The sequence below is a fragment of the Saccopteryx bilineata genome, chromosome 1 (genome assembly GCF_036850765.1).
Source record: "Saccopteryx bilineata isolate mSacBil1 chromosome 1, mSacBil1_pri_phased_curated, whole genome shotgun sequence".
In the NCBI taxonomy this organism is placed as follows: domain Eukaryota; kingdom Metazoa; phylum Chordata; class Mammalia; order Chiroptera; family Emballonuridae; genus Saccopteryx; species Saccopteryx bilineata.
In genome coordinates, this window is record NC_089490.1 from 390465991 (window position 1) to 390492618 (window position 26628).

The window sequence follows — 26628 nt, forward strand, 5'->3', positions numbered from 1 at the left end:
GCACATATGAGAAAGCAATCAATGAACAACTAAGGAGCTGCAACGAAGAACTGATGCTTCTCATCTCTCTCCTTTCCTGTCTGTCTGTCTGTCCCTATCTGTCCCTCTCTCTGACTCCCTCTGTCTCTGTAAAAAAAGGAAGAAGGAAGGAAGGAAGGAAGGAAGGAAGGAAGGAAGGAAGGAAGGAAGGGAGAAAGAAAGAAAGAAAGGAGGGAGGGAGGGAGGGAGGGAGGGAGGGAGGGAGGGAAGAAAGGAAGGAAGGAAGGAAGGAAGGAGGAAGGAAGGAAGGAAGGAAGGAAGGAAGGAAAGAAGGAAGGAAGAAAGGAAAGAAGGAAGGAAGGAAGGAAGGGAGGAAGGAAGGAAGGAAGGAAGGAAGGAAGCCCACCCTGGTGCAGACCTGTGGAAAGAGGGGAGAGGGAGAGAGGCTGGAATGGTAAGGATAAGACAGAAGCAAAGAGAACCTTGGTTCCTCACTTTGCAGGGCGAGTTCCTATAATGCTCAGTCAGACCTTCTTGGTCTCCTGATCAACCAGGACACCTATTCAACCTTCCAAACAAGCGTGTGATAACATTAATACCACACACTAACAATGTGCTGCGTTCTTTGGTAAATAGATCACATGGCTTATCTCATTTGATCCTCACAGAATCCACCCAAGGCAGGTGTTATTATCCCCGTTCTACAAATAAGAAAGCTGATGCGTAGCAGGTAAGTCAGGTCCAAGGTCACAGGAGTTGACAAATAATTAAGTCAGGTATCAAACCCAGGCTTGTCTGACTCCCAAACATATGCTTTTAACCATTTTGCTACAGCTGGACACCGCCCCCCATCTCACACAGATATGGTTAGAAGGTGGGTGCCTCCACATAGTCTCATGCTGGAGTTTCATTTCCACTGAAAGGGAAGCTCCTTTAAGCTGGGTGTCAAAAAAAAATGGGGTTATTGATTATGCTTATCCTGCAGGATTAATGTGAAGATTAAATGAGTCATAAATGTAAAGTACCGAGAATACTGCCTGTTACCTCATACAAAAGTACTAATTGTTCGATACTATTATTATTAATTTTTTTTTCAGAGACAGAGAGAGTCAGAGAGAAGGATAGATAGGGATAGACAGGAACAGAGAGAGATGAGAAGCATCAATCATCAGTTTTTCATTGAGACACCTTAGTTGTTCATTGATTGCTTTCTCATATGTGCCTTGACCGTGGGCCTTTACCAGACTGAGTGACCCCTTGCTCAAGCTGGCGACCTCGGGGTCTTGAACCTGGGTCTTCCATATCCCAGTCCGACACTCTATCCACTGCGCCACCGTCTGATCAGGCAGATACTATTATTATTATACAAGTCTCATCATGAAGACCTATGAACTCCTGCCCTTTCCTATTCAATTATTTCACTTCTAAATGAAATATCTTTAGCTGAAATATTGCATGTTCAGTTTTAACCCAAAGATAAGTCCTGATTTAAAAGTTTGAAAATGAGCCTGACTTGTGGTGGCGCAGCGGATAGAGCATTGACCTGGAGTGCTGAGGTCACCAGTTCAAAATTCCAGACTTGCCTGGTCAAGGCAGATCTGAGAAATAATCACTGAACAACTAAAGTGGAGCAACTATGATCTTACTCTCTCTCTCTCTATCTTTCAAATCAATTTTTAAAAATCCTCACAAGTTTGTAAATGAACAAACTCAGGTGTCCACAAAGAGGTAGGTAAAGGCAGTCTCCAAAGCCATTTCCAAAAATCAGAAGAGGCCTCCGCCCCCAGCCTTGGCCGTCAGCTGGTCCTCTCAGTAATCCCTTACAGTAATCCAAGAAAGTTCAACAGGTAAAGGGTCTCACCTCTTGATCATGTTCCTGGTATACCAGATGGAAGGGAAAGACTCCTTCAGAATGGTTTTATAATGCCTATTCAAGTCTCTTCCAGCCAATGAACACCGGTAGTTCCCCACAATTACTCCGTCTGGATTTAACATGGGAACCACTTTGAAGATAAAGATATCTCTGAGGAGCTCAGCATCTGGGGAGTTGCTCAGGATGAAGTCCAAGAAGCCTTTCATGATCCAGGAGCCGTTGCTTTCCCCGGGGTGGACCCTGGCGCTCAGGACCACGGCCTTCTTTGCAGCAGCCTCTTGAGGGGTCCGGGACGGGTTGGTGATGGTGAGCAGGTAGACGGTATTTCCTGCCAGGCTCCTGCACAAGGTTCGGAGTTTGCAGAAATGAGATTGGACAGGGTTGTTTGCCACCGACAGGAGGTAGCATTGCAAATCAGTGTATGTGTATGGGTAGAAGTGTGCAAAGAAGCACGTGTCCTGGTCATGTGGAAACTGAGTGGTCCACGTGAGACAGTAAAAGGGCTGCCGTCCATCATCCGTGTTGCTCTTGTAGTACTTGATTTCGTTTCCTTCTCTCCTCCAGCCAATGTTGTGGCCTTTGGCATCCAACTGGGAGTACATGAGCGGCTTCATCCCTATGGTGTAAAGGCTCTTGGGTTTCAGCAAGTTGACGATGGTGAAGCGATAGGTGACATCTTTTCTGGTGTTCTGAACTCGAAAATAAAACCACTGTGTGTGCTTGTTCGTGTACAGGTCAGTTCGCAAGGTGAGCTCATACTCAAAGGTGCCTCTATAATGAAGAATATCGAGAATATTGAAAAACATCTCTGTAACACCTCCCTCAAAAAACAAATCTGGGAAAATATTGTTGTTCCCTAATAAGGATAGATCTTATTACAACCGAAAGCCTGCTACATCAAACGTTTATTTTCTAATTTACCTAGTTCTCCAACTCATATAGTCGGCAAACACGAATGTGGGGAAAGAAAGTATATTTGAGGTGGGACGGAAGAGTCTTAAAATTCACAGGGCGCACAGAATGTCTACAAGGGTCTCAAACTCCCGGCCCACCGAACAATTTTGTGCGGCCCGCAGACTAATCCACGAAGTTCAAAATATTTTGGATAAAATTAAGTAAGCCTAGGGGCCTACTTGTATTTTTCATTTCTCTAGCATCCTAGCTAGATATTAGCTTAGTTAACAGCAGTTGTGATGCGAACTACAGTTTCTGGTCGTTTTGTGACACTGAGTAAACTGCATGTACGATTGTGCTTGTTGTACTGATTTTTTTTTGTTTTCAACTGCAGTGAGAAAAGTGTTGCGTAACAGTTGCCTTTTGTAGACCTAGTGCGGCCCGCCGAACGGCTGTGATCTTGCTCTGCGGCCCACATGCTGAGTTGAGTTTGAGACCCCTGGTCTAGAAGCTCTGAGCTTCTTAGTGTCTGTCCAGAGCCGCAGTAGCAGTTTTTAACAGCTACAATGCATTTCTCTGAAACACACTGAACAGCAGTGAAGCAGAGCCCTCTGTGGGCTGCTAGCTACACCCTGGACATCACCAGTACAGACCATTGTTTTACACTTCACCTTTGTTTTTATCCCTGATCATCAATTGTTTGAAAATAAGGGGGTTTTGCTGTAATGCATGCACTTTGTTGGAAAAACACAGGACTAATTTGCAGAAGAGAAAATACAAATGCCAAAAACACAAAAAGATATTCATCCACATCTTTAGTGTACCATTGAAGAAATACAGATTAAAATAGGATGTCGTTTTTTTCCTCCATTCCATCAACATCTCAACATTGAGAAACAGGCATTCTTATTCCCTGTCACGGGAACTGAATCGTGCCGGAGGGCAATGGGGCAAAACCTAGCAAACTTTAATGCTCAAACCCTTTAATCCCCCACTTTTATATCAGAATTTATTCCATAAAACCACAAATACTTAAAAATATACATGAACAGCCTGACCAGGTGGTGGTGCAGTGGATAGGACATCACCCTGGGATGCTGAGGACCAAGGTTCAAAACCCCGAGGTCACCAGCTTGAGCACGGGATCATGAACATGACCCCATGGTCGCTGGCTTGAGCCCAAAGGTCGCTAGCTTGAGCCCAAGGTCTCTGGGTTGGCTGGAACCCCTGGTCGAGGCACATATGAGAAAGAAGTCAATGAACAACTAAGGCACAACAACTCTGAGTTGATGCTTCTCATCCCTCTCCCTTCCTGTCTGTCTGTCCCTGTCTGTCCCTCTCTCTCACTAAAAACAAACAAACAAACAAACAAGAAACATGCACACACAAAACATGTACAAGGGTGTTAATTTGGCTAGTCTATTTACAAAGAATTGTATATCTTAATTTTCCATCTGTTGGAAACAGGGTACATAGGGTATGGAATATTCACACAATATAAAAAAATATGAACTATTAAAAATAAGGAGATATATCTGTGGCATTGCCATAGAAAAACATCTTAAGTGTATTAAGTGACCCTGGCTGGATAATTCAGTTGGTTACAATAGTTTTCAACCTTTTTACACCTAGGGACCAGTGAAAATAGGAGAATTGTTTTGGGGACCGCTAAGGCAGAAATCACCCTGAGCATCAGTGAATTTGACTAAGATCATTGGGTCTAAAATTTTCCCACATCAGAATAGGTTAACTCTTTCATGGGGTGGCAGGAAATTTCTGGTAGACAGGTCTGTGGACCAATGGTTGAAAAACACTGGTTTAGGCCCTGGCCGGTTGGCTCAGCGGTAGAGCGTCGGCCTAGCGTGCGGAGGACCCGGGTTTGATTCCCGGCTAGGGCACACAGGAGAAGCGCCCATTTGCTTCTCCACCCCTCCGCCGCGCTTTCCTCTCTGTCTCTCTCTTCCCCTCCCGCAGCCAAGGCTCCATTGGAGCAAAGATGGCCCGGGCGCTGGGGATGGCTCCTTGGCCTCTGCCCCAGGCGCTAGAGTGGCTCTGGTCGCAACACCCTGGTGGGCAGAGCGTTGCCCCATGGTGGGCGTGCCGGGTGGATCCCGGTCGGGTGCATGCGGGAGTCTGTCTGACTGTCTCTCCCCGTTTCCAGCTTCAGAAAAATGAAAACAAAACAAAAAAAAACCAAACACTGGTTTAGAGCATTGTCCCAATAAGCAGAGGTTGCCGGTTCAATCCCTGGTCAGGGTACATACAGAAACAGAGAGATGTTTCTGTCTCTGTCTTTGTCTCTCTCCCCCTCTCTAAAATAATTTTAAAAATATATAAGTGAGTCTGACGAGGTGGTGATGCAATGCATAGAGCATCGAACTGGGACATGGAGGACTCAGGGGTTTTTTGTTGTTTTTTTTTAACAAAGAGCTTTTCTTTTTTTTTTTTAAAGTTGGATTCTCTAAATCATCTTTATTTATTTATTTGTTTTAGAGAAGAGAGACAGAGAGAGAGAAGGGAGGAAGGAGTAGGAAGAATCAACTCCCATGTGCCTTGACCAGGAAAGCCCAGGGTTTTGAACCGGCGACCTCAGCATTCCAGGTTGACTCTTGATCCACTGGGCCATCACAGGTCAGGCAAGGACTCAGGTTTTAAACTCTGAGGCCGCAGGCTTGAGCGCGGGCTCATCCAGCTTGAGTACAGGGTCGCTGGCTTGAGTGTGGGATCATAGACATGACCCCAAGGTAGCTGGCTTGAGCAAGGGGTTACTCGGTCTGCTGTAGCCCCCTGGTCAAGGCACATATGAGAAAGCAATCAATGAACAACTAAGGAACCGCAACAAAGAGGCGCTTATCATCTCTCTCCCTTCCTGTCTGTCTGTCCCTATCTGTCCCTCTCTCTGACTCTCTCAGTCTCAGTAAAAAAAGAAATGTAGCCTGACCTGTGGTGGTGCAGTGGATAAAGCTTCGACCTGGAACGCTGAGGTCACTGGTTCAAAACCCTGGGCTTCCCTGGTCAAGGCACATATGGGAGTTGATGCTTTCTGCTCCTCTCTCTCTCTCTCTCTCTCTCTCTCCTCTCTAAAATAAATAAATAAATAAAGTTTAAATTAAAAAAAGTGTATTAGGTAAAATAAAAACAATTTGTAAAACAGTATGTACACCATTATCCTATTTTTTAAATACATAAGCTGTGTGTACTATACATACACACAGAGAGAAAACAATTAATGCTTATACATCAAACTGTTACCCACTGCATTGCTGTATCTGGGAGGCATGATTATAGGGTTTAAATTCTATGTTATGTATTTTTACTAACACAAATTTTAAATGAGCACTAATTTATTTTATAAGCAGAAAAAAACAAGTTAGATAGGCTCTGGCCGGTTGGCTCAGTGGTAGAGCGTCGGCCTGGCGTGCAGAAGTCCCGGGTTCGATTCCCGGCCAGGGCACACAGGAGAGGCGCCCATCTGCTTCTCTACCCCTCCCTCTGTCTCTCTCTTCCCCTCCCACAGCCAAGGCTCCATTGGAGCAAAAGATGGCCCAGGCGCTGGGGATGACTCCTTGGCCTCTGCCCCAGGCTCTAGAGTGGCTCTGGTCGCGACAGAGCGATGCCCCGGATGGGCAGAGCATCGCCCCCTGGTGGGCGTGCCGGGTGGATCCCGGTTGGGCACATGCGGGAGTCTGTCTGACTGCCTCCCGGTTTCCAGCTTCAGAAAAATACAAAACAACAACAACAACAACAACAAACAAGTTAGATAAATATTTATTCTGGGGGAAAATATGAGCTACAATTATTCCATTTCTTACTACCCTCATAACCATTTTTCATCACCTCTCTCTTTTTCAAAAACACTCCTGACTCCTAATATGCTTTAAAAATTTTTTTACTGGCTTTAAGAGAGAAAGACAGAAACACTGATCCATTCCTGCATGTGTCCCAACTGGGAACTGAACCAGCAACCTCTGCACTTAGGGACAATGCTCTAACCAACCAAGTTATCCAGCCAGAGCCTTGATATGATTAAAAAAAAAAAAATTGTGACAGAGAGAGAGACAGACAGACAGGAAGGGAGAGAGATGAGAAGCATCAATTCTTTGTTGTGGCTCCTTGGTTGTTCATTGATTGCTTTCTCATATGTGCCTTGACCGCAGCCTTCAGCAGACCGAGTGACCCCTTGCTCTGAGAGCCAGCGACCCCACGCTCAAGCCAGATGAGCCCGCGTTCAAGTTGGTGACCTCAAGGTTTTGAGCCTGGGTCCTCTGCGTCCCAGTCTGACACTTTATCCACTGTGCCACCGCCTGGTCAGGCGGTACGATTCTTGTAGGCACTTCTCAGTCACTTCAATTCATTATCCCTTTGGAAAAATCCACTTTCTTACTCACACTCTGACAGCTTTTTGCAGATTTCCACTCTCAAACCTTGATTCAAACAGGAGAGTGTTATCTTCTGGTCCTCGCAACGTGACAGCGAGTTCCTTGATCAGTCCTCGCTTGCCTCCCACTCTGGAACTGGTGAAATAGGAGCCTTTGGTGGGCACTGCAGACAAGACAGACGCACTTAGGCCACATTCCTCTCCGACCCAGGCACCAGCACTACCTGCCGGACCCCTCTATGTGTTCAGCAGCCCTGATCTAGGTTAACAATGCACACTCAGATTTCAGCGGTCCTTGCTGAGACTTTTAATTTTAAAATGTATTTCTTTTTTTAAAGATTTATTTTTATTTTTTATTTCTTCATTTTAGAGAGGAGAGAGAGAAAGAGACAAAGAGAGAGAGAGAGAGAGAGAAGGGGGAGGAGCAGGAAGCATCAATTCCCATATGTGCCTTGACTGGGCAAGCCCAGGGTTTTGAACGGGTGACCTCAGTGTTCTAAGGCAATGCTTTATCCATTGTGCCACCACAGGTCAGGCAAAAAGTGTATTTCTTGACTTGACTGGGGGGTGGGGTAGACACACAATACGTTGTATAGAGATGTGCTGTAGAACTGAGCACCTGAAACTTGTATAATTATATTAACCAGTGTCACCCTAATAAATTCCAGCCCTGGCCACTTGGCTCAGTGGTAGAGCGTTGGCCTGGCATGTGGAAGTCCCGGGTTCGATTCCTGGCCAGGGCACACAGGAGAAGCACCCATCTGCTTCTCCACCCTCCCCCCTCTCCTTTCTCTCTCTCTCTTCCCCTCCTGCAGCCAAGGCTCCATGGGAGCAAAGTTGGCCCGAGCGCTGAGGATGGCTCCATGACCTCACCTCAGTCTCTAGAATAGCTCCAGTTGCAATGGAGCAACGCCCCAGATGGGCAGAGCATCGCCCCCTGGTGGACAAGCCGGGTGGATCCCGGTTGGGCGCATGCAGGAGTTTGTCTCTCTGCCTCCCTTTGCTTCTCACTTCAGAAAAAATACAAATAAATAAATTCCAATAAAATTAAAAAACAAACACAATTAAGTGTATTTCTTTGAAGGCCTGTTTAGAACACTTCCTTTAAGAATTGGTAGTGTTCAACCAAAATATAAATAAAGAGATAGATTTAATTTTAAGATTTAAAAATATCTTATTTAGCCTGACCAGGCGGTGGCGCAGTGGATAGAGCGTCGGACTGGGATGCAGAGGACCCAGGTTCGAGACCCCAAGGTCGCCAGCTTCAGCGCGAGCTCATCTGGTTTGAGCAAAAGCCTACCAGCTTGAACCAAAGGTCACTGGGTCCAACAAGGGGTTGCTCAGTCTGCTGAAGGCCCGTGGTCGGGGCACATGTGAGAAAGCAATCAATGAACAACTAAGGTGTTGCAACGCGCAATGGAAAACTAATGATTGATGCTTCTCATCTCTCTCCGTTCCTGTCTGTCTGTTCCTGTCTATCCCTCTCTCTGACTCACTCTCTCTCTGTAAAATAAATAAATAAATTTACTTGTAAAAATATCTTATTTATTGACTTGAGAGAGAGAAACACAAGTTTGTCGTTCCACTCATTTGTGCACGTCTTGGTTGATGCATGTGCTGTGACCAGGGATCCAACCCAAACCCTTGACATATTGAAATGATGCTCTAAACAACTGAGCTGTCCGTCCAGGGTAAGAGCACTTCCCTTTGCTACGGGCTACCTTTGTCATTACAGATACTGTTGTACCATCTCCACCCTAATTTAAAAGGATGTTGGCAAAAGATAATATTCTAAATGGGGCACCTGAAAACATCTGCAATCTTATTTAAAAACACACAACAAATAGCACCTATTTATTAATTTTAAAAAGAGAAAGGGAGAAACAAGAAAGAGAAAACAGTACACTCCATAACATTTTTTGATATATGTTTCTAGATTTAAATATGACAAACATGGGAGTTTGAGAAGAATTGGTATGGGTGAATTTCCCTAAGAAAGGAACAAAAATATCATAGTTATTAGTGAAAATATAGTCATGTCACTTTAGTTGTTCATTGCTTCCTTGTTGCTTGTCGTATGTGCCTTGACTGGGCAAGCCCAGGGTTTCGAGCCAGTGACCTCAGCGTTCTAGGCTGATGCTCTATCCACTGCACCACCACAGGCCAAGCTGAAATCTAGATTGTAATTTCAATCTTGTTCTAATACTTGGAATAATAAAGGGTCAATTGTTAATTCTTTTCAGATAAATTCAGTAAGAGTACCATATGACATCTTTGATTTTTGCAGTTACTTGTGCAAAACTCTTTTAGGGCTTCATAGTTTTGCAAGGACTTCTCTTTGTACCATGATATTCTCATCACTGTGTCCAGAAAAACCTGTTTTTTTTCATCTTTTATTGATTCTCTGTTCACTAATAAAAAAATTTCTGGGTTCTCATTTGTCAGTAGCTTTGCAAGTGATTCAAGCAATTCTTTAACATTCATTAACTTCATAAAATCCTGCATATCTTGTTAAGAATCATAATTTTGCCTGACCAGGCGGTGGCACAGTGGATAGAGTGTCGGACTGGGATGTGGAGGACCCAGGTTCGAGACCCCTGAGGTCGCCAGCTTAATCACAGGCTCATCTGGTTTGAGCAAGGCTCACCAGCTTGAGCCCAAGGTCACTGGCTCGAGCAAAGACTCACCCATCAAGGCACACATGAGAAATCAATCAATGAACAACTAAGGAACTGCAATGAAGAATTGATGTTTCTCATCTTTCCCTTCTGGTCTGTCTGTCCCTATCTGTCCCTCTCTCTGAATCTGTCTCTCTCTCTCTCTCTCTCTCTCTCACACACACACACACACACACACACACACACACACACACAATCATAATTTTACCTTACAATTAATTTTTACTTTACTTGCATTATATTATCAGATGTTAACAATATCCACTGATTAGGAAGTGACTGACATCAACAAAGACACTGACCATGGAGCACTGAACACACAATATGTGTGAGGCTTGATTATATAAGTAGCCAGTTCATTGGAAAATAGAGTAATATAATGATGAGTTTTGCTCCTATGCAACCATGTCACTATGAAGGCTTTATAATACACACTAGGACAATAAATGAAAGCAAAGGAGCCCAGCTTGCAGTGGTGCAGTGGATAAAATGTCGACCTGGAATGCTGAGGTCACAGGTTCGAGACCCCGGGTTTGCCTGGTCAAGGCACATAGAGAAGCAACTTCTACAGGTTGATGCTTCCCACTCCTTGCTCCCCATCTATAATCTCTCTGTCTCTGATTAAGAGCAAAAGAGAACTCGAGTGTGTATAGGAGGGAAAGAAAAAACAAGCACAGAGGCCTGACCTGTGGTGGTGCAGTGGATACAGAAAGCATCAACCTGGCATGCTGAGGTCGCCAGTTTGAATCCCTGGGCTTGCTTGGTCAAGGCACATACAGGAAGCAACTACTATGAGTAGATGCTTCCTGTTTCTCCTCTTTTTCTCACTTTCTCTCTTTTTTTCTCTCTCTCTCCCCCATCTCTCCAAAAAATCAATAAATAAAATCTAAAAAAAAAAAAAGGCAGAAGCAGCAGCCAAGAGTACATGTAATCTAATTAAAAGCTGGGGACCCACTTGATTTGGTCTCTTCATGAAACCAGAGTAGCTGACCAGGCAGTGGCGCATGGATAGAGCATCGGACTGGGAGCAGAGAACCCAGGTTCCAAACCGCAAAGTCGCCAGCTTGAGTGTGGGCTCATCTGGTTTGAGCAAGGCTCACCAGCTTCAGCCCAAGGTCGCTGGCTTGAGCAAGGTGTCACTCAGTCACTCAGTCTGCTGTATCCCCCCGGGTCAAGGCACGTGTGAGAAAGCAATCAATGAACAACTAAGGTGCTGCAATGAAGAACTGATGCTTCTCATCTCTCTCCCTTTCTCTTTGTCTGTCCCTATTTGTCCCTCTCTCTGTCTCTGTCTGTGTCACACACGCACGCACACACACACACACACACACACACACACACACAATGAAACCAGAGTACAGGCCAGCAACCAGATGCTATTAAAACAAAAATTTCATTATTTTGAGTCTCTTAGGTAACATTAAAGATCCAATTCATAGCCCACAATAACATTTCTCAAAAAACACCACCAGCCTGACCACGTGGTGGTGCAGTGGATACAGCATCAACCTAGGATGCTGAGGATCCAAGTGTGAAACCCCGAGGTCACTGGCTTGAGTTCAGGCTCACCAGCTTGAGCATGGGGTCACCAGCTTGAGTGTAGGATCATAGACATAACCCCATGGTCACTGGCTTGAGCAATGGGTCACTGGCTCAGCTGAGCCTCACCTCTACCAGTCAAGGCACATATGAGAAGGCAATCAATGAACTGAAGTACCACAATGAAGAATTGATGCTTCTCATCTCTCCCCCTTCCCATCTGTCTGTCCCTCTCTGTTCGGCTCTCTCTCTCTCTAAAAAAAATTTTTTTTAAAAATTGAAATTTTAAAGCTGATTGGTCATGAATATCAGGGTTCTCCATTCAGGTTGGTTTGGATAAAACACAATTTATCATTGAACTATGGATTTTTTTTTGTTTTGTTTTTGTTTTTGTTTTTTTTGTATTTTTCTGAAGCTGGAAATGGGGAGAGACAGTCAGACAGACTCCCGCATGCGCCCGACTGGGATCCACCCGGCACGCCCACAAGGGGCGATGCTCTGCCCACCGGGGGTGATGCTCTGCCCCTCTGGGGCGTCGCTCTGTTGCGACCAGAGCCACTCTAGCGCCTGGGGCAGAGGCCAAGGAGCCATCTTTGCTCCAATGGAGCCTCGCTGCGGGAGGGGAAGAGAGAGACAGAGAGGAAGGAGAGGGGGAGGGGTGGAGAAACAGATGGGCGCTTCTCCTGTGTGCCCTGGCCGGGAATCAAACCCGGGACTTCTGCACGCCAGGCCGACGCTCTACCACTGAGCCAACCGGCCAAGGCTGAACTATGGATTTTTAAAAATCCCATTTATGCTCTGGCTGTGTAACTCAGTTGGTTAGAGTGTCATCCCAATAAATTGAGGTATCTGACTGGGCGGTGGTACAGTGGATAGAGAGTCAGACGGGGATGCAGAAGACCCAGGTTCAAGACCTCGCCAGCTTGAGTGAGGGCTCATCTGGTTTGAGCAAAAGCTCACCAGCTTGAGCCCAAGGTCGCTGGCTTGAGCAAGGGGTTACTCGGTCTGCTGAAGGCCCGTGGTCAAGGCACATATGAGAAAGCAATCAATGAACAATTAAGGTGTTGCAATGCGCAAAGAAAAACTAATAATTGATGCTTCTCATCTCTCCGTTCCTGACTGTCTGTCCCTGTCTACCCCTCTCTCTGACTGTCTCTCTGTCTCTGTAAACAAACAAACAAACAAACAAACAAACAAAAATACCCCAGGCTTGCCAGGTCAAGGCATAAATGAGAAGCAACTACTACAAGTTGATGTTCCTCTCCCCACTGTCTCTCTTTCCTCTCTCTAAAATCAATAAATAAAATATTTAAAACATAAAAAAATAAAATAAAATAAAAATCTCCCAACAGATCGAGGTTGTGGGTTCTATCCCCAGTCAGGGCACATACAGGAATCAATCAGGAAATGCATAAATAAGTGGAACAATAAATCTCTGTCTCTCAACTCAATCAATAAATTAATAAAATCTTTTAAAAATCACATTTATTATAGAAAATATTTATACCTTGTCATGATCAGTTAATTACTCATTGCTCAATGTAGTGACAGTACCTGAATCTAACTGATAGACAATAGTGCCTTTTTCCTCGCCTACAACCGCCGGCACCTTTTCACTTCCTGTAGGCTGATAAAAACATTCTGGTTGAGGTGGAACTCCCTCTGAAAAAGACATTTAAAAAGTACAAAGTAAATAATAGAGAAAGCATTTTATCAGAACCTAAGTGTCTAGTTTGTTTATAAGTTGTCTTGTTTCTTTCCATAAGTCTGTGAGGAAACTTTTAGCAAAAAAACTAAACTTTAAATGAATAAAAGACTTAAAAGTATAAATTTAGTTGCTGCAACAACTCCTCGAAATCTGATCCTGACCTTCCCTTTAAAATCAGGAAGATATGACCAGCTACCGACTCTTCATTACCATAGAGGAGCGAGTCTGTCAGTGCTTTCAAAGGAAATGATGCTTTTCATGAACATTCAAGTCTAACAGCTCTCTCTGGGGAACGCAGGCCACTTCTCAGTATCATTTTATGTACAGGAGGCACTGAGGAAAGCCAAGGGCATACAGAGACACACTCAGTAAGAGACAATGCTACTTTCTTTTCTTTACGGTGATGGGGAGTGAGGCTTTGCCAACTCAGTTTAAACAGTGAGGTGCTTGCTATTAAATTTCTTTGAGAGTGTGTGTGTGTGTGTGTGTGTGTGTGTGTGTGTGTGACAGTCAGAGACAGAGAGACAGAGAGAGGGACAGATAGGGAAAGATAGAGAGGAAGGGAGAGAGATGAGAAGCATCAAATCTTCGTTGTGGCACCTTAGTTGTTCATTGATTGCTTTCTCATATGTGCCTTGACCGGGGGCTACAGCAGACAGAATGACCCCTTGCTCAAGCCAGCGACCCTACACTCAAGCTGGTGAGACTGTTCTCAAACCAGATGAGCCCACGCTCAAGCTGGCAACCTCGGGGTCTCGAACCTGGGTCATCCGCATCCCAGTTCGACGCTCTACCCACTGCGCCACCGCCTGGTTCAGGCTAAATTATTTTATTTTTGAGATTGCTTTTTCAAAAGATTTAGTGGTTTAGTGGATTACCACTGCAATGACCTGATTAAATTCCAGGTTCCCACTTTTTAATTTTTCTCATGGAACTGATTCCAAAATCCTCACAGGAATTCTCTGTCTTGGTCTAGTTTATGCAGAGACCTGCAAACTCCTGTTGTTCGGCCAGATCAACATGGACTTTTATCTAAAAGACGTACAGGATAGGGACAGATGACTTTAGGACTTCTCAGCTATTGTGCCAACTTAGAATGCCCCCCCCCCATTTCCAAACACCCAAAGGGCAATTCTGTCCCCAGTTCAGGCACTAAGTCCCCTTCCCCTACATTCCAGCTTCTCCTCTCGTCTCTCATGCTCACTGCCCATGGCTGCCCAAACATGACATGCTCTTTTTCTCTTTCCTCTAACAGGAATACTTTTCTTTATTCCTCTTGTCTGGCTCCCATCTAACTCCTCCTACAGATCTCAGCTTACATCTCAGCTCCTGCGGGAAGGAAACCCTCACTGGCCTTCCAGGCGGGGTTAAGTGTTCCCAAAGAGACCGAGCGCTGTGCAATTGCCTGATTATGTCTTCAACTTCCTCACTAGCCTGTGAGCTCTGGGTGTCTCCATCTTGTTCATCACATCTCTAACACTAAGCATTGTACTTAGTATACGGTATATGTTGAATACACATTTATTGAATGAATATTATATGAGGGATGTGAGGAAATAAGAAACATCCAGCCTGAGCAGGCGGTGGCGCAGTGGATAGAGCATCGGACTGGGATGCAGAGAACCCGGGTTCAAGATCCCGAGGTCGCCAGCTTGAGTGCGGGCTCATCTGGTTAGAGCAAAAAGCCCACCAGCTTGAACCCAAGGTCGCTGGCTCCAGCGAGGGGTTACTCGGTCTGCTGAAGGCTTGCGGTCAAGGCACATATGAGAAAGCAATCAATGAACAACTAAGGTGTCGCAATGCGCAATGAAAAACTGATGATTGATGCTTCTCATCTCTCTCCGTTGCTTCTCATCTCTCTCCGTTCCTGTCTGTCTGTCCCTGTCTATCCCTCTCTCTGACTCACTCTCTGTCTCTGTAAAAAAATAAAAATAAATAAAAAGAAACGTCCAGCAGCCTACCACAGAGATGGACATGATGTCTGGTAGACATTAAGTGTCCCAGTAATGAGCAAAGTCCCTACTTTCCAAAAGCAACCACTTCTGAAAACAGTTCATAAAATGAGTGCTGAAGACTTTATCTGCACCAATAGCTCAAAGATATGACCAGCAATGTCATTTAAAAAATGTCTCCATTGTTGCCATAAAAACTCCAATAAACTCAAAATATAATTAAAAACAGTAAAAACTGCCTGACCGGGCAGTGGTGCAGTGGATGGAGCATTGGACTGGGATGCCGAGGACCCAGGTTCGAGACCCCGAGGTCGTCAGCTTGAGTACGGGCTCATCTGGTTTGAGCAAAGCTCACCAGCTTGGACCCAAGGTTGCTGGCTCAAGCAAGGAGTTACTTGGTCTGCTGAAGGCCCACGGTCAAGGCACATATGAGAAAGCAATCAATGAACAACTAAGGTGTTACAACGCACAACGAAAAACTAATGATTGATGCTTCTCATCTCTTTCCCTTCCTGTCTGTCTGTCCCTGTCTGTCCCTCTCTCTGACTCTCTCTGTCTCTGTGGGGGAAAAATAAAATAAAATAAAAAAAAACAGTAAAAACTATGCTCTGGCATATGTGGTGTGCATCAACTGTACCAAGGCTGGTAAAAATACAACTTTTATAAAACTCAACTAAGCATATTAATACTGAGATAGGAATAATCTAGAGATTTAAGTGTAATATATTCTAACCTCTAGCAGGATATCCTGCCATTCCTGTAAACTCAGAAACCTTCCAGTTCACACATTAGTGTAACTTTTGACTTTGATGAGTATATATCAGTTCCCCAGAGCTTCATCATTTTGGAGTGAGGCAACTGATGTCGATCTGCCCTGCCTGTACTTTAGCATGCGGGACTTAAAACAGGTCTTGTGATAAAGTCCGCCAGAGCAGCAAGATCATGCCACCGAAGTCACATTACCAATATGATGGATGTTTTCCTTGATGACCTCACATTCTATTGGCCATCGTGGAGCCTGCGGTGGCCCGCTGGCAAAGAGCTCTCTGGGTTCTCGAAGTCGTGGCTTTACTCCACCAAACTCGTCACGAAGAAGCTGTCTGCTCTTGAGAAGTGGTGAACTCAGCATAAAAGCATCTGCCAAAGGGCAAGGCAATGAGTGAATGGCTTCCTTTTTCTCTTGGGGGCTTTAGTGCTAAATTATAATACTAAGCGACTTTAAGCACTGTATTAAAATATGGCACAGATGTGCAATCCTGTGACATACTCCTCCTTCAAGGAGATTTAGTCCAGGATGACAGCATTGAAATTATAAAAAATTAAGTTAAAATTCTGCACAGTATATTAAATATTTAAGTGTAAAGCTTAAGAGTAGGTTAAAGGCCCTGGCTGGATGGCTCGGTTGGCTAGAGCATTGTCCCAAAGCACAGAGGTTGCCAGTTCGGTCCCTAGTTCAATCCCCAGTCAGGAAATATACAGGAGCAGATGTTCCTGTCCCTCTCCTGTCTCTCCTGTCCTCTCTCTAAAGACTACAAAATAAACAATAAAAAAAAGAGTAGGTTAAAAGCACCTGGCCAGTTTGCTGAATGGTGTGGAGCATGTGAAAGTCCCAGGTTCTATTCCCAGTCAGGGCACATAAGAGAAGTGACTATCTGCTTCTCCACCCCTCCCCCTTCTCTCTCTCTCTATCTCCTTCTCTCCCTCTCTCCTCCGTCCATAGCCATGGATCAAATGGTTCAAGCAAGTTGACCCTGGACGCTGAGGATGGCTCCATGGCCTCACCTCAGGCACTAAAATAGTTTGGTTGCCAAGCAACAGAGCAACAGAATATCACCCCATAGAGGACTTGCCGGGTGGATCCATGTTGGGGCACATGCGGGAGTCTGTTTCTCTGCCTCCCTACCTCCTACTTAAAAAAAAAGAGCAAGTTAAAGGAAACTTCTTTATTTTTTAAAATCGGAGCTAATGGGTTTAAGATTCCAACAGTGGGTTGCAAATGAATAAAAAGTTACTTAATATGTCTTATTACTTTTTTTAAGATTTCATTTATTGATTCTAGAGAGAGAGGAGAGAGAAAGAGAGGTGGTGGAAGCATCAACTCATAGTTGCTTCTTATAAGTACCTTGACAGGGCAAGCCCGGGATTTGAACCAGTGATCTCGGCATTCTAGGTCGACACTCTATCTACTATGCCACCACCGGTCAGGAAATAACATTTTATTACTTTCGTTGGGAGTGAGGCAAGAGGGAACTTTCAATTCACCCATTCTCATTTTAGAAAAGTGTATACATAACTTTATTAAAACAACCTGCAAATTGAATTTCAGGTTCATAATATAACCATTCAAAGGACAAAGAGAGGGACTTCTAAAACAGAGGGTGATGAGGGAAGTGGGAGAGTAGGCTGAATGGTCAGAGAGAGAAAAGCTCTTGGGAAGTAGAGAATGAGAACAAAGGAAAGAAAAGAAAGACTTTCAGGGAGAAAGAAAAAGGAAGAAAATGAAGAAAGAATGAAGAGAGAGAAAAATGACAGGGAAGGAAAGGCTGAAGATCCCTTCAGTGTGGTAATTCTCGGCTCTGGGGCAGAAGGCAGGGGGTGAGGACCTGTTCCCACAAAGGAGTTCGAGTTTTCTGGCTGGAGGGACATGAAATACCTCTGCTTACAGCTTCTGTCTGTCTGTGCACAGCTGAAGATAGACACGTAGGCCCTGGAAAGAGGAAGCAAGACACACAGTTTGTCTTAGAGATCTTTGTTTTTCTATTTTTTCTTTTTGTTTTTTTTAATTTTTCTGAAGTGAGAAGCAGAGAGGCAGAGAGACAAACTCCCGCATGTGCCCGACCAGGATCCACCCAGCATGTCCACCAGGGGGCGATGCTCTGCCCATCTGGGGCATTGCTCCATTGCTGCCTGAGCCATTCTAGAGCCTGAGGTGAAGGCCACGGAGCCATCCTCAGCACCCGGGCCAACTTTGCTCCAGTGGAGCCTTGGCTGCGGGATGGAAAGAGAGACAGGGAGAAAGGAGAGGGGGAAGGGTGGAGAAACAGATGGGCGCTTCTCCTGTGTGCCCTGGCCGGGAATCAAACCCAGGACTTCCACATGCCAGACTGATGCTCTACCACTGAACCAAACAGCCAGGGCTGTCTTTCTTTTTTCTGCCTCCTTTCCCCTATTCCTTTCTACCCAATAACCCTACTTTGGGACCCGGTGTTTATTTATTTATTATTTCTTTCTTTCATTCTTTCTTTTTTCTTCTTTTCCTAGTGAGAGGAGGGGAGACAGAGAGACAGACTCTCACATGAACCCTGACCAGGATCCACCAGGCAACCCTCATATGGGGATGATGCTCTACCCATCTGGGGCCATGCTTGCAACTAAGCTATTTTTAGTGCCTGAAATGGGGGCTTCACAGAGCCATCCTCTGCACCAGGGGCCAATGTGCTCCAACAAATCAAGCCATGGCTGCAGGAGGGGAAGAGAAAGGGAGAGAAAGGGGAGGGGTGGAGAAGCAGATGGTCGCTTCTCTTGTGCCCTGACCGCAAATGGAACTCAGGACACCCACACGCCTGGCTGATGCTCTACCACTGAGCCAACTGGCCAGGGCCAGTAATTGTTTCTTAATAATGGTATTTTGAGCATCAATAAGTAGAGCAGGCCTGACCTGTGGTGGCGCAGTGGATAAAGCGTCGACCTGGAAATGCTGAGGTCGCCGGTTCGAAACCCTGGGTTTGCCTGGTCAAGGCACATATGGGAGTTGATGCTTCCAGCTCCTCCCCCCTGTCTCTCTCTCTCTCTCTCTCTCTCTCTCTCTCTCTCTCTCTCCCCCCCTCTCTCTCTCCTCTCTATTTAAAATGAATAATAAAAAAAAGAATTATAAAAAAAATAAATAAATAAGTAGAGCAGGAGAAAACTAAAGGAGGGGCTGGAGCCTGTCCCATCCCCCCTAACCATTCTCCTGTTCAACCCTTGCCTTTCTCCTTCCTGCCAGGAGCTGGGAGCCATGGAATAGAAGGGCCTTCCAGCACTGGGGGGAAGCAAACATCTAAGATACATATCTGAAAATGAAATCGCTACACTAAGGGTTAAGTACTGTTTTAAATTTCCCAGGTATTGCCAAATTGTCTTCCTAAAATAGTCTACCCATCCACATTTCTAACAGCAGTGTAGGGCTGTTCCCCCACACCCTGACCTATGCTATGTATAATTTTAAAAACTTTTTTTGCCTCAAGCTCATAATCTAAAAAATGATACCTTGATATTGTGATTTGAATCTTTAGAGGTAAAATTGAGCATCTTTTCATAAAGCTATTGACCATCTGTTTTTTTCTATTAATTGCTTGCCCAGTTTTCCATTTGGTCATCTTTTACATATTGATTTGAGAGAGCTGTTTTGTTAAGAAAATTCATATTTTGATGTATTTGTCACAATTTTTTTTTTCAGTTTGTGACTTTCCTTTATTGGTGGTACTTTTTCCAATACAGAAGTTTAACTTGCCTGACCACGCAGTGGCACAGTGGATAGAGCATCAGACTGGGAGCAGAGGACCCAGGTTCGAGACCCCAAGGTCACCAGCTTGAGCGCGGGCTCATTTGGTTTGAGCAAAAGCTCAAGGTTGCTAGCTCGAGCAAGGGGTTACTCGGTCTGCTGAAGGCCCACGGTCAAGGCACATAAGAGAAAGCAATCAATGAAAACTAAGGTCTTGTAACGAAAAACTAATGATTGATGCTTCTCATCTCTCTCCGTCCCAGTCTATCCCTCTCTCTGACTCTCTCTCTGTCCCTGTAAAAAAATAATAATAATAAAATTAAATTAAAATAAAAAAAAAAGAAGTGGTCCTGGCCGGTTGGCTCAGTGGTAGAGCGTCGGCCTGGCGTGTGGAAGTCCCCGGTTCGATTCCCGGCCAGGGCACACAGGAGAGGCGCCCATCTGCTTCTCCACCCCTCCCCTTCTCCTTCCTCTCTGGCTCTCTCTTCCCCTCCTGCAGCCGAGGCTCCATTGGAGCAAAAGATGGCCCAGGCGCTGGGGATGGCTCCTTGGCCTCTGCCCCAGGCGCTAGAGTGGCTCTGGTCCCGACAGAGCATCGCCCCGGAGGGGCAAAACATCACCCCTGGTGGGCATGCCGGGTGGATCCCGGTCGGGCCCATGCAGGAGTCTGTCTGACTGCCTCCCCGTTTCCAGCTTCAGAAAAATACAAAAAAATAAATGATAAATAAAAGAAAAAAAAAAGAAGTTTAACTTTTTGCTGTAAAAACTGTCAATGTCTTATTTTATGACTTTGGGGTCTTGTTCATTCAAAGGTTTTAACTAGAAAAGGTACACAATCAGATTTGCAAATAAAAAGAACCCTGCTGTATGGAAAATGCATTGGAAAGGGTCATCTTGGAACAAAATAAACCAGGAGACCAATTATGAGGCTGTTTCAATAGTGAGAATTGACGGCAGCTTGGGCTGGGGACAGGGAGGATGTGGAGTAAAGAGGATTGAACTACTATTCGGTTGAACATGCATCGAGGGAGAACTTTAAATTCCTGCCCTCGGAGTCTAGAAAAAACCTGTGGAATGCCTGTAAAATATTTTTTGCTTAAGCTGGCTAAAATTGGTTTCCATCACTCTTATGCAAAGAGCCTTAACAAATATATCTACCAAAATTGCATGAAAGCCTGACCAGGTGGTTGCGCAGTGAATAGAGTGTCAACCTGGGATGCTGAGGACCCAGGTTCAAAACCCCAAGGTCGCCAGCTTGAACACAGGCTCGCCAGGTTGAGCATGGGCTCACCAGCTTGAGCATGGTGTCGCCGGCTTGAGCGTGGGATCATAGACATGATTCCATGGTCACTGGCTTGAGTCCAAGGTCGCTGGCTTGAGCAAGGGGTCACTGACTCGGCTTGAGTCCCCCAGTCAAGGCACATGTGAGAAAGCAATCAACGAAAAACTAAAATGCCCTGACAAAGAATTGATGCTTCTCATCGCTCTCCCTTCCAGCCTGTGTTCCCCTGTCTGTCCCTCTCTCCCACTAAAAAACAAAAACAAAAAACTGCATGAAAAGTCAGAGTTTTACTTTGACACTCAAGAGTCTCAATAAATTTAGGGGAAGATAGCCCAGAATGTACAGTTTAACCTACAATCCAAAGTAGATCCAGAGAGAACATTTCTGATACCAGAAATGATAACATTTCTCTGCCCATCTGGGGCCCAGCTGCCCCTCTGGCTTCTATTAGGCCATGCTCTCCTGAATACCCAGAGCAGTTGCTCAAGGCAGTGAGCGTTCTAGGGCTCAAACTCACTATTGTTACTCACACAGAAGCTTTTCCTTTTGCAGGGGGTCTGGTATCAAATCATCTCTTTCCCCCAAAGAGCCACTCAAGACGAACTGGGGATTATTCTTCCAAACATGCTGGTGCGCAGTAGTAGCAGAGTTGGGTAAACTGTCTCTCTGAGCTAAGAAAAGGCAGTTTAATTAAAGGTGCTGGAAGGCTAGTTCGCCACCTCTAACGTCTAGGTCTATACCAAAACCCCCACTACCACAGGCCTTTACAATGAATACATCTCATTTTCCAAAGAGCTTTCACATTCCAATGTACTTGAGTTAAACATCATTTTCTCTATTCTATTATTTTGTTTTGGGTCTTTTTTTTTTTCTGAAGTGAGAAGCAGGGAGGCAGAGAGACAGACTCCCACGTGCACCCGACTGGAATCCACCCAGCACGCTCACTAGGGGCGATGCTCTGCCCATCTGGGGCGTTGCTCCATTGCAACTGGAACCATTCTAGTGCCTGAAGCAGAGAATGGAGCCATAGAGCCATCCTCAGTGCCTGGGCCAACTTTGCTCCAATGGAGCCATGGGCTGAGGGAGGGGAACAGAGAGAGAGAGAGAAAAAGGAGAGAGAAGAGGGAGGGGTGGAGTAGCAGATGGCTGCTTCTCTCATGTGCCCCGACTGGGAATCAAATGCAGGACTTCCACACACCGATGTTCTAGTGCTAAGCCAATCAGCCAGGGCCTCATTTTCTCCATTTTACAGTGAGGAGAAGACTGAAGAAAAAGCATGGTACAGTGCAAAGAGAAAAGGCTTGGGAGGCAGAGAAACCCAGTAGCTCTAAGAGCAGCTAAGAGAGTCAGAGCCAGAGCCAAGTGAAGGCTGGGATTCAGAATGAGCGTGGAGTCCCGATGCCCAAAGCTGCATTGTCCTGAGGGTTCTGCTGAATCTGGCAAACTAGAAATTATTTTCAACAAATTGGTAATCACTTAAAAAGTGAAATAGTTAATAAGAAAGTTTAACAAGGTTAATAGAAAAAAATTGATACAAACACTTAATTTTATTTCTTAATACCAGGAACAAAGTTAGAAAATCAAAATTTAAAAAGATACCATTTGGCCCTGGCCAGTTGACTCAGTCAGAAAGTGTCGGCCTGGCATGTGGATGTCCTGGGTTCGATTCCCAGTCAGGGCACACAGGAGAGGTGCCTATATGCTTCTCCACACCTTCCCTCCCTCTCCACTCTCTCTCTGTTCCCCTCCTGCAACCATGGCTCGAGTGATGTGAGCAAAGTTGGCCCAAGGTGCTGAGGATGGCTCCATGGTCTCACCTCAGGCGCTAAAATAGCTTGGGTGCTGAACAACGAAGCAGCAGCCCAGATGGGCAGTGCATTGCCTGGTGGGGGCTTGCTGGGTACATCCTGGTTGGTCGCATGTGGGAGTCTGTCTCTGCCTCTCCACCTCTCACTTTTATTATTAATTAAAAAAAAATTGGGAACACGGTGGGGGGGATACATTCGGAGGGGACACTAGAATCTATGTAAACACAATAAATTAAAATCAATAAAAAAGGGGGGAGCCTGACCAGGCAGTGGCGCAGTGGGTAGAGTGTGGGATTGGAACGCAGAGAACCCAGGTTCAAAATCCCAAGGTCACCAGCTTGAGGGTGGGCTCATCTGGTTTGAGCAAGGCTCACCAGCTTGAGCCCAAGTTCACTGGCTTGAGCAAGGTGTCACTCGGCCTGCTGTAGCCCCCAGTCAAGGCACATACGAGAAAGCAATCAATGAACAACTAAGGTGTCATGATGAAGAACTGATGCTTCTCATCTTTCTCCCTTCCTGTCCGTCTGTCCCTATCTTTCTTTCTCTCTGCCTCTATCTGTCACACACACACACACACACGATACCATTTATAGTAGCATTTAGATTCAGTGCAATCGTAATAATTTTTTTATACATCACAATCCAATTCTAAAATTATATAAAAGGCAAGAATAGTCAAGACACTTTTGAAAAACAAGATTGAAGGATGTCTTTCTATAGCAAGACTTTTAATGCCATAGAGTATAATTAACAAAGGATGGTATTAATTAATGTAAGTGTAGACAGACAATGGGGAAAAGAAGTATTTTACACTAATAGTGCTGGAAAAATTCATTGTTAGTTTAAACATAACTCTCCCAGTTAATGAAACAATTGATTTCATGATCCCAGGAAAGGCGATGCTAGGTAAGAACAAGATATTACCTTTCAAATAGCCATAGTACTGGAGGTGATGGTACATAAAGTCTTCATAGGGATCAAGAGGAGTCTGTGAAAGGAAAGGCTATCTAAATCAGGCAAGTCTTTTCAAATGATATGAACTCTCTTTTTTTTTTTTTAATTCAGTGAGAAGAGGAGAGGCAGAGACAGACTCCCACATGTGCCCAGACTGCCTGGCAAGCCCACTAAGGGGCGATGCCTCTGGAGCTGCTGCTCCGTTACTCAGCAACTGAGCTCTTCTTAGAGCCTGAGGCAGAAGCCAGGGAGCCATCCCCAGCGCCAGGGTTCAATTTGCTCCAATCGAGCCATGGCTGCAGGAGGGGAAGAGAGAGATAGAGAGAGAGAGAGAGAGAAGCGAGAAGGGGAGGGATGGAGATGCAAATGGGTGCTTCTCTTGTGTGCCCTGACCCGGAATCAACTTGGGGCATCCACATGCCAGGCTGACCCTTTACCACTGAGCCTGGCCAGGGGATATTGAACTCTTAACAAAAGGTATGCAAGCATTGTTATAGAGGACAGTATACCTGAGGACTTCTGTAAACAAACCAAGTGAAAGACATGCAAATCATTCTGTCTTAGGGATCAAGCTTTCCAGCTAGTAAAAGATGCCACCATAATATACTTTCTGAGCTAGTACTGGATTTCTGCGGAGTTCCTAGAGAGGGGTGTGTACCAACCTCTTGCTTTAGCTCTGTTTCCAATGCTGGGAACATGTTACTTCTGTTTGGTATACTGAAGACCAGTCAGTGACATAGGCATCAAGCCACAAACCCAGCCTGTTCCAAAAGGGCAGCTGATTACACAGGAGAAGCTAGAAAACCAGAACAGGACAACTGAAAAACCTGCCGATATTCACCACTCCCACCCTGTGCTTCCCCAGCTCCCACAGGATTTTAGGAAACCCTGCTTCATCGCTCCTTCTTCCTCGCCAACTCAGTCTCCGCTCAAACTAGGACCGGGCAGGGCGGTGGCTTCCTATGGTGCCGGGAGGCGCACCTGAGGAATTGGGGAGGGTGACAAGTTTTCCAACCTCCTCCACTCGCGGCACTGGTAGCCTTGCGGACCCGGTGCTTCCCTCTCCCTGAGCAGAAAGATGCCCACCACCAGGACGCCGCCAGAAAGTAGAAAAAGAGAGCGAGAGCAAGAGAGAGAGAGAGAGAGAGAAAGAGAGAGAGACAGAGAATGGGGGCATCCAGCGAGTTGTATCGGGGTAGATGGAAGAGGTCAGGGTCCCGGACAGAGGCCTCTGAAAACGAAATTCAGGGGTTCAGGGCTTCCTGGACCGGGTAAGGTGGAGAAAAGCAGTCTCCCCAAGGGTGGGGGGAGGATTTCCCAGAGAGGCAGAGAGAAGGCTGCAACCCCCTCCACGCTCCCGCCCGACCCGGGCTCAGGGGTGGGTACGGCGCCTGCGGCGGCAGGAAAGCCTGGGCGAGGCGGGAGGCCGCCGCACAGCAACTAGAAGCCCAGCAGCGAACCCCGCAGACACGCGAACCACGTTCAGGCGCCACCGCTTTTTGCGAGAGCTCGGGTAGCCTAGCAACTACGAAACAAAACGGAAGTGGAAGGGTGAGGAGCCAGGGCGCTTCCGGGGAGCCAGGCCCCGCCTCATAAGGAAAGATTGACGCCTGCCTAGTGCTGATTCAGATTCATTCCTTTTCGACCAGTATTGCGGGCCCCACTTTTGAGTAATCAATTTTAATTGGTTTGATGAATGTTCAAACTTAATTGCTGTTCCTTAGCTTTATTGTTTTTTAAATTTTATTTTTAAAGAGGAAGGGGGGCAAAGAGAGAGAAACATCCATTTGATTCTTACCTAACCGGGGATGGAACCTGCAACCTTGGTGTATTGGGAAGATGCTCTCAGAACCCAGCCAGGGTTCCTCAGCTTTAAGGTAACAAGTATTGCTCAAAGGGTGCTGCTCATTTCCCTGTGTATTCTTTACACTTCATCGCTAGAATTGAAAATTTATTTTATTGAAAAAATATATAGAAGAAACAAAATTTATAGATTAAAACCACACAATTTTTACTGATTGGCGGACTTTTAAAATGCTTCACTTTGGTTGGATAGTGACAAAAGTGCTGGTGCTCTGTAAAATTCCTGCAGGTCTGGAGCACTGTTAAAATCTTTGACAGCTAGTCGATAGCCTCTATTTCTAGAAATTTGCTCAATGCAATTACAAGAAAAATATACAGAAAATGGTCACCCCCATACTTGCATAATGGTAAGTAACATTCAATGTATTAACACAGGACACTGACTAGGTAAAAATTTTAAATTGTAAGCACATAAATATACCAAAATACAATTCAAACTATTGTTGCCTTTGGTTGACTTTGCATGACTAAAACCAGAAATACATATATACTTTTATAATCAGAGGGAGAAAAAGTACCTTTATTTTTTTCAAAATGCTAACCACTTTACATAACAGTTGCCCCTCACCATCGTGATTCACTTTTCACGGTCTCACTGTATCGTGGATTTTAAAATTGTATGTATCTAATTTTGTATCACTTATTTTTTGCTATATCGTGAGATTTTCCAGTATATAGGTAATTTTAAATATTTATTATTTATTTTTGCAGTAAAATAAGCATTTTCTATACTGTAGAGTGTTTAAAAGCATAGGAAGTGCTTATAAGAGTGTGGGAGCGCCTGACCAGGTGGTGGTCCAGTGGATAGAGCATCGGACTGGGATGCGGAAGGACCCTGGTTTGAGACCCCGAGGTTGCCAGCTTGAGCGCGGGCTCATCTGCTTTGAGCAAAAAAGCTCACCAGCGTGGACCCAAGGTCACTGACTCGAGCAATGGGTTCCTCAGTCTGCTGAAGGCCCAAGGTCAAGGCACATATGAGAAAGCAATCAATGAACAACTAAGGTGTCACAAGGAGCAATGAAAAACTAATGATTGATGCTTATCTCTCCGTTCCTGTCTGTCTGTCCCTGTCTATCCCTCTGTCTCTGTAAAAAATAAAAAAAATGAAAATTAAAAAAAGGAGAAAAAAAAAAAGTGTGGGAGACCAGGCGGTGGCACAGTGGATAGAGTGTGGGACTGGGATGCAGAGGACCCAGGTTCAAGACCCCGACGTTGTCAGCTTGAGCGCGGGCTCATC

The 26628-nt window shown here is 45.3% G+C and overlaps 1 protein-coding gene across 5 annotated transcripts in view; it reads right to left on the reverse strand.

The window, feature by feature from the left end:
- AGBL2 (AGBL carboxypeptidase 2) overlaps positions 1-25024 on the reverse strand; it is a 45060-nt gene extending 20036 nt beyond the window's left edge. Inside the window, exons 1-9 of one of the 5 annotated variants that reach the window (XM_066251521.1) lie at positions 24510-25024; positions 24191-24289; positions 23499-23562; positions 21297-21437; positions 17655-17708; positions 15965-16138; positions 12896-13003; positions 7135-7288; positions 1841-2623 (exon numbers count right to left, since the gene is read on the reverse strand). In XM_066251521.1, the coding sequence (XP_066107618.1) occupies positions 1841-2623; positions 7135-7288; positions 12896-13003; positions 15965-16138; positions 17655-17708; positions 21297-21437; positions 23499-23562; positions 24191-24226 (1514 nt within the window). In that variant the 5' untranslated portion in view covers positions 24227-24289; positions 24510-25024. Of the gene's footprint in view, positions 1-1840; positions 2624-7134; positions 7289-12895; positions 13004-15964; positions 16139-17654; positions 17709-21296; positions 21438-23498; positions 23563-24190; positions 24325-24509 lie in introns of all 5 variants that reach the window. The other 4 variants (XM_066251520.1, XM_066251524.1, XM_066251522.1 and 1 more) reach the window with 4 other exon arrangements.
- Positions 25025-26628: the final 1604 nt, after the last annotated feature.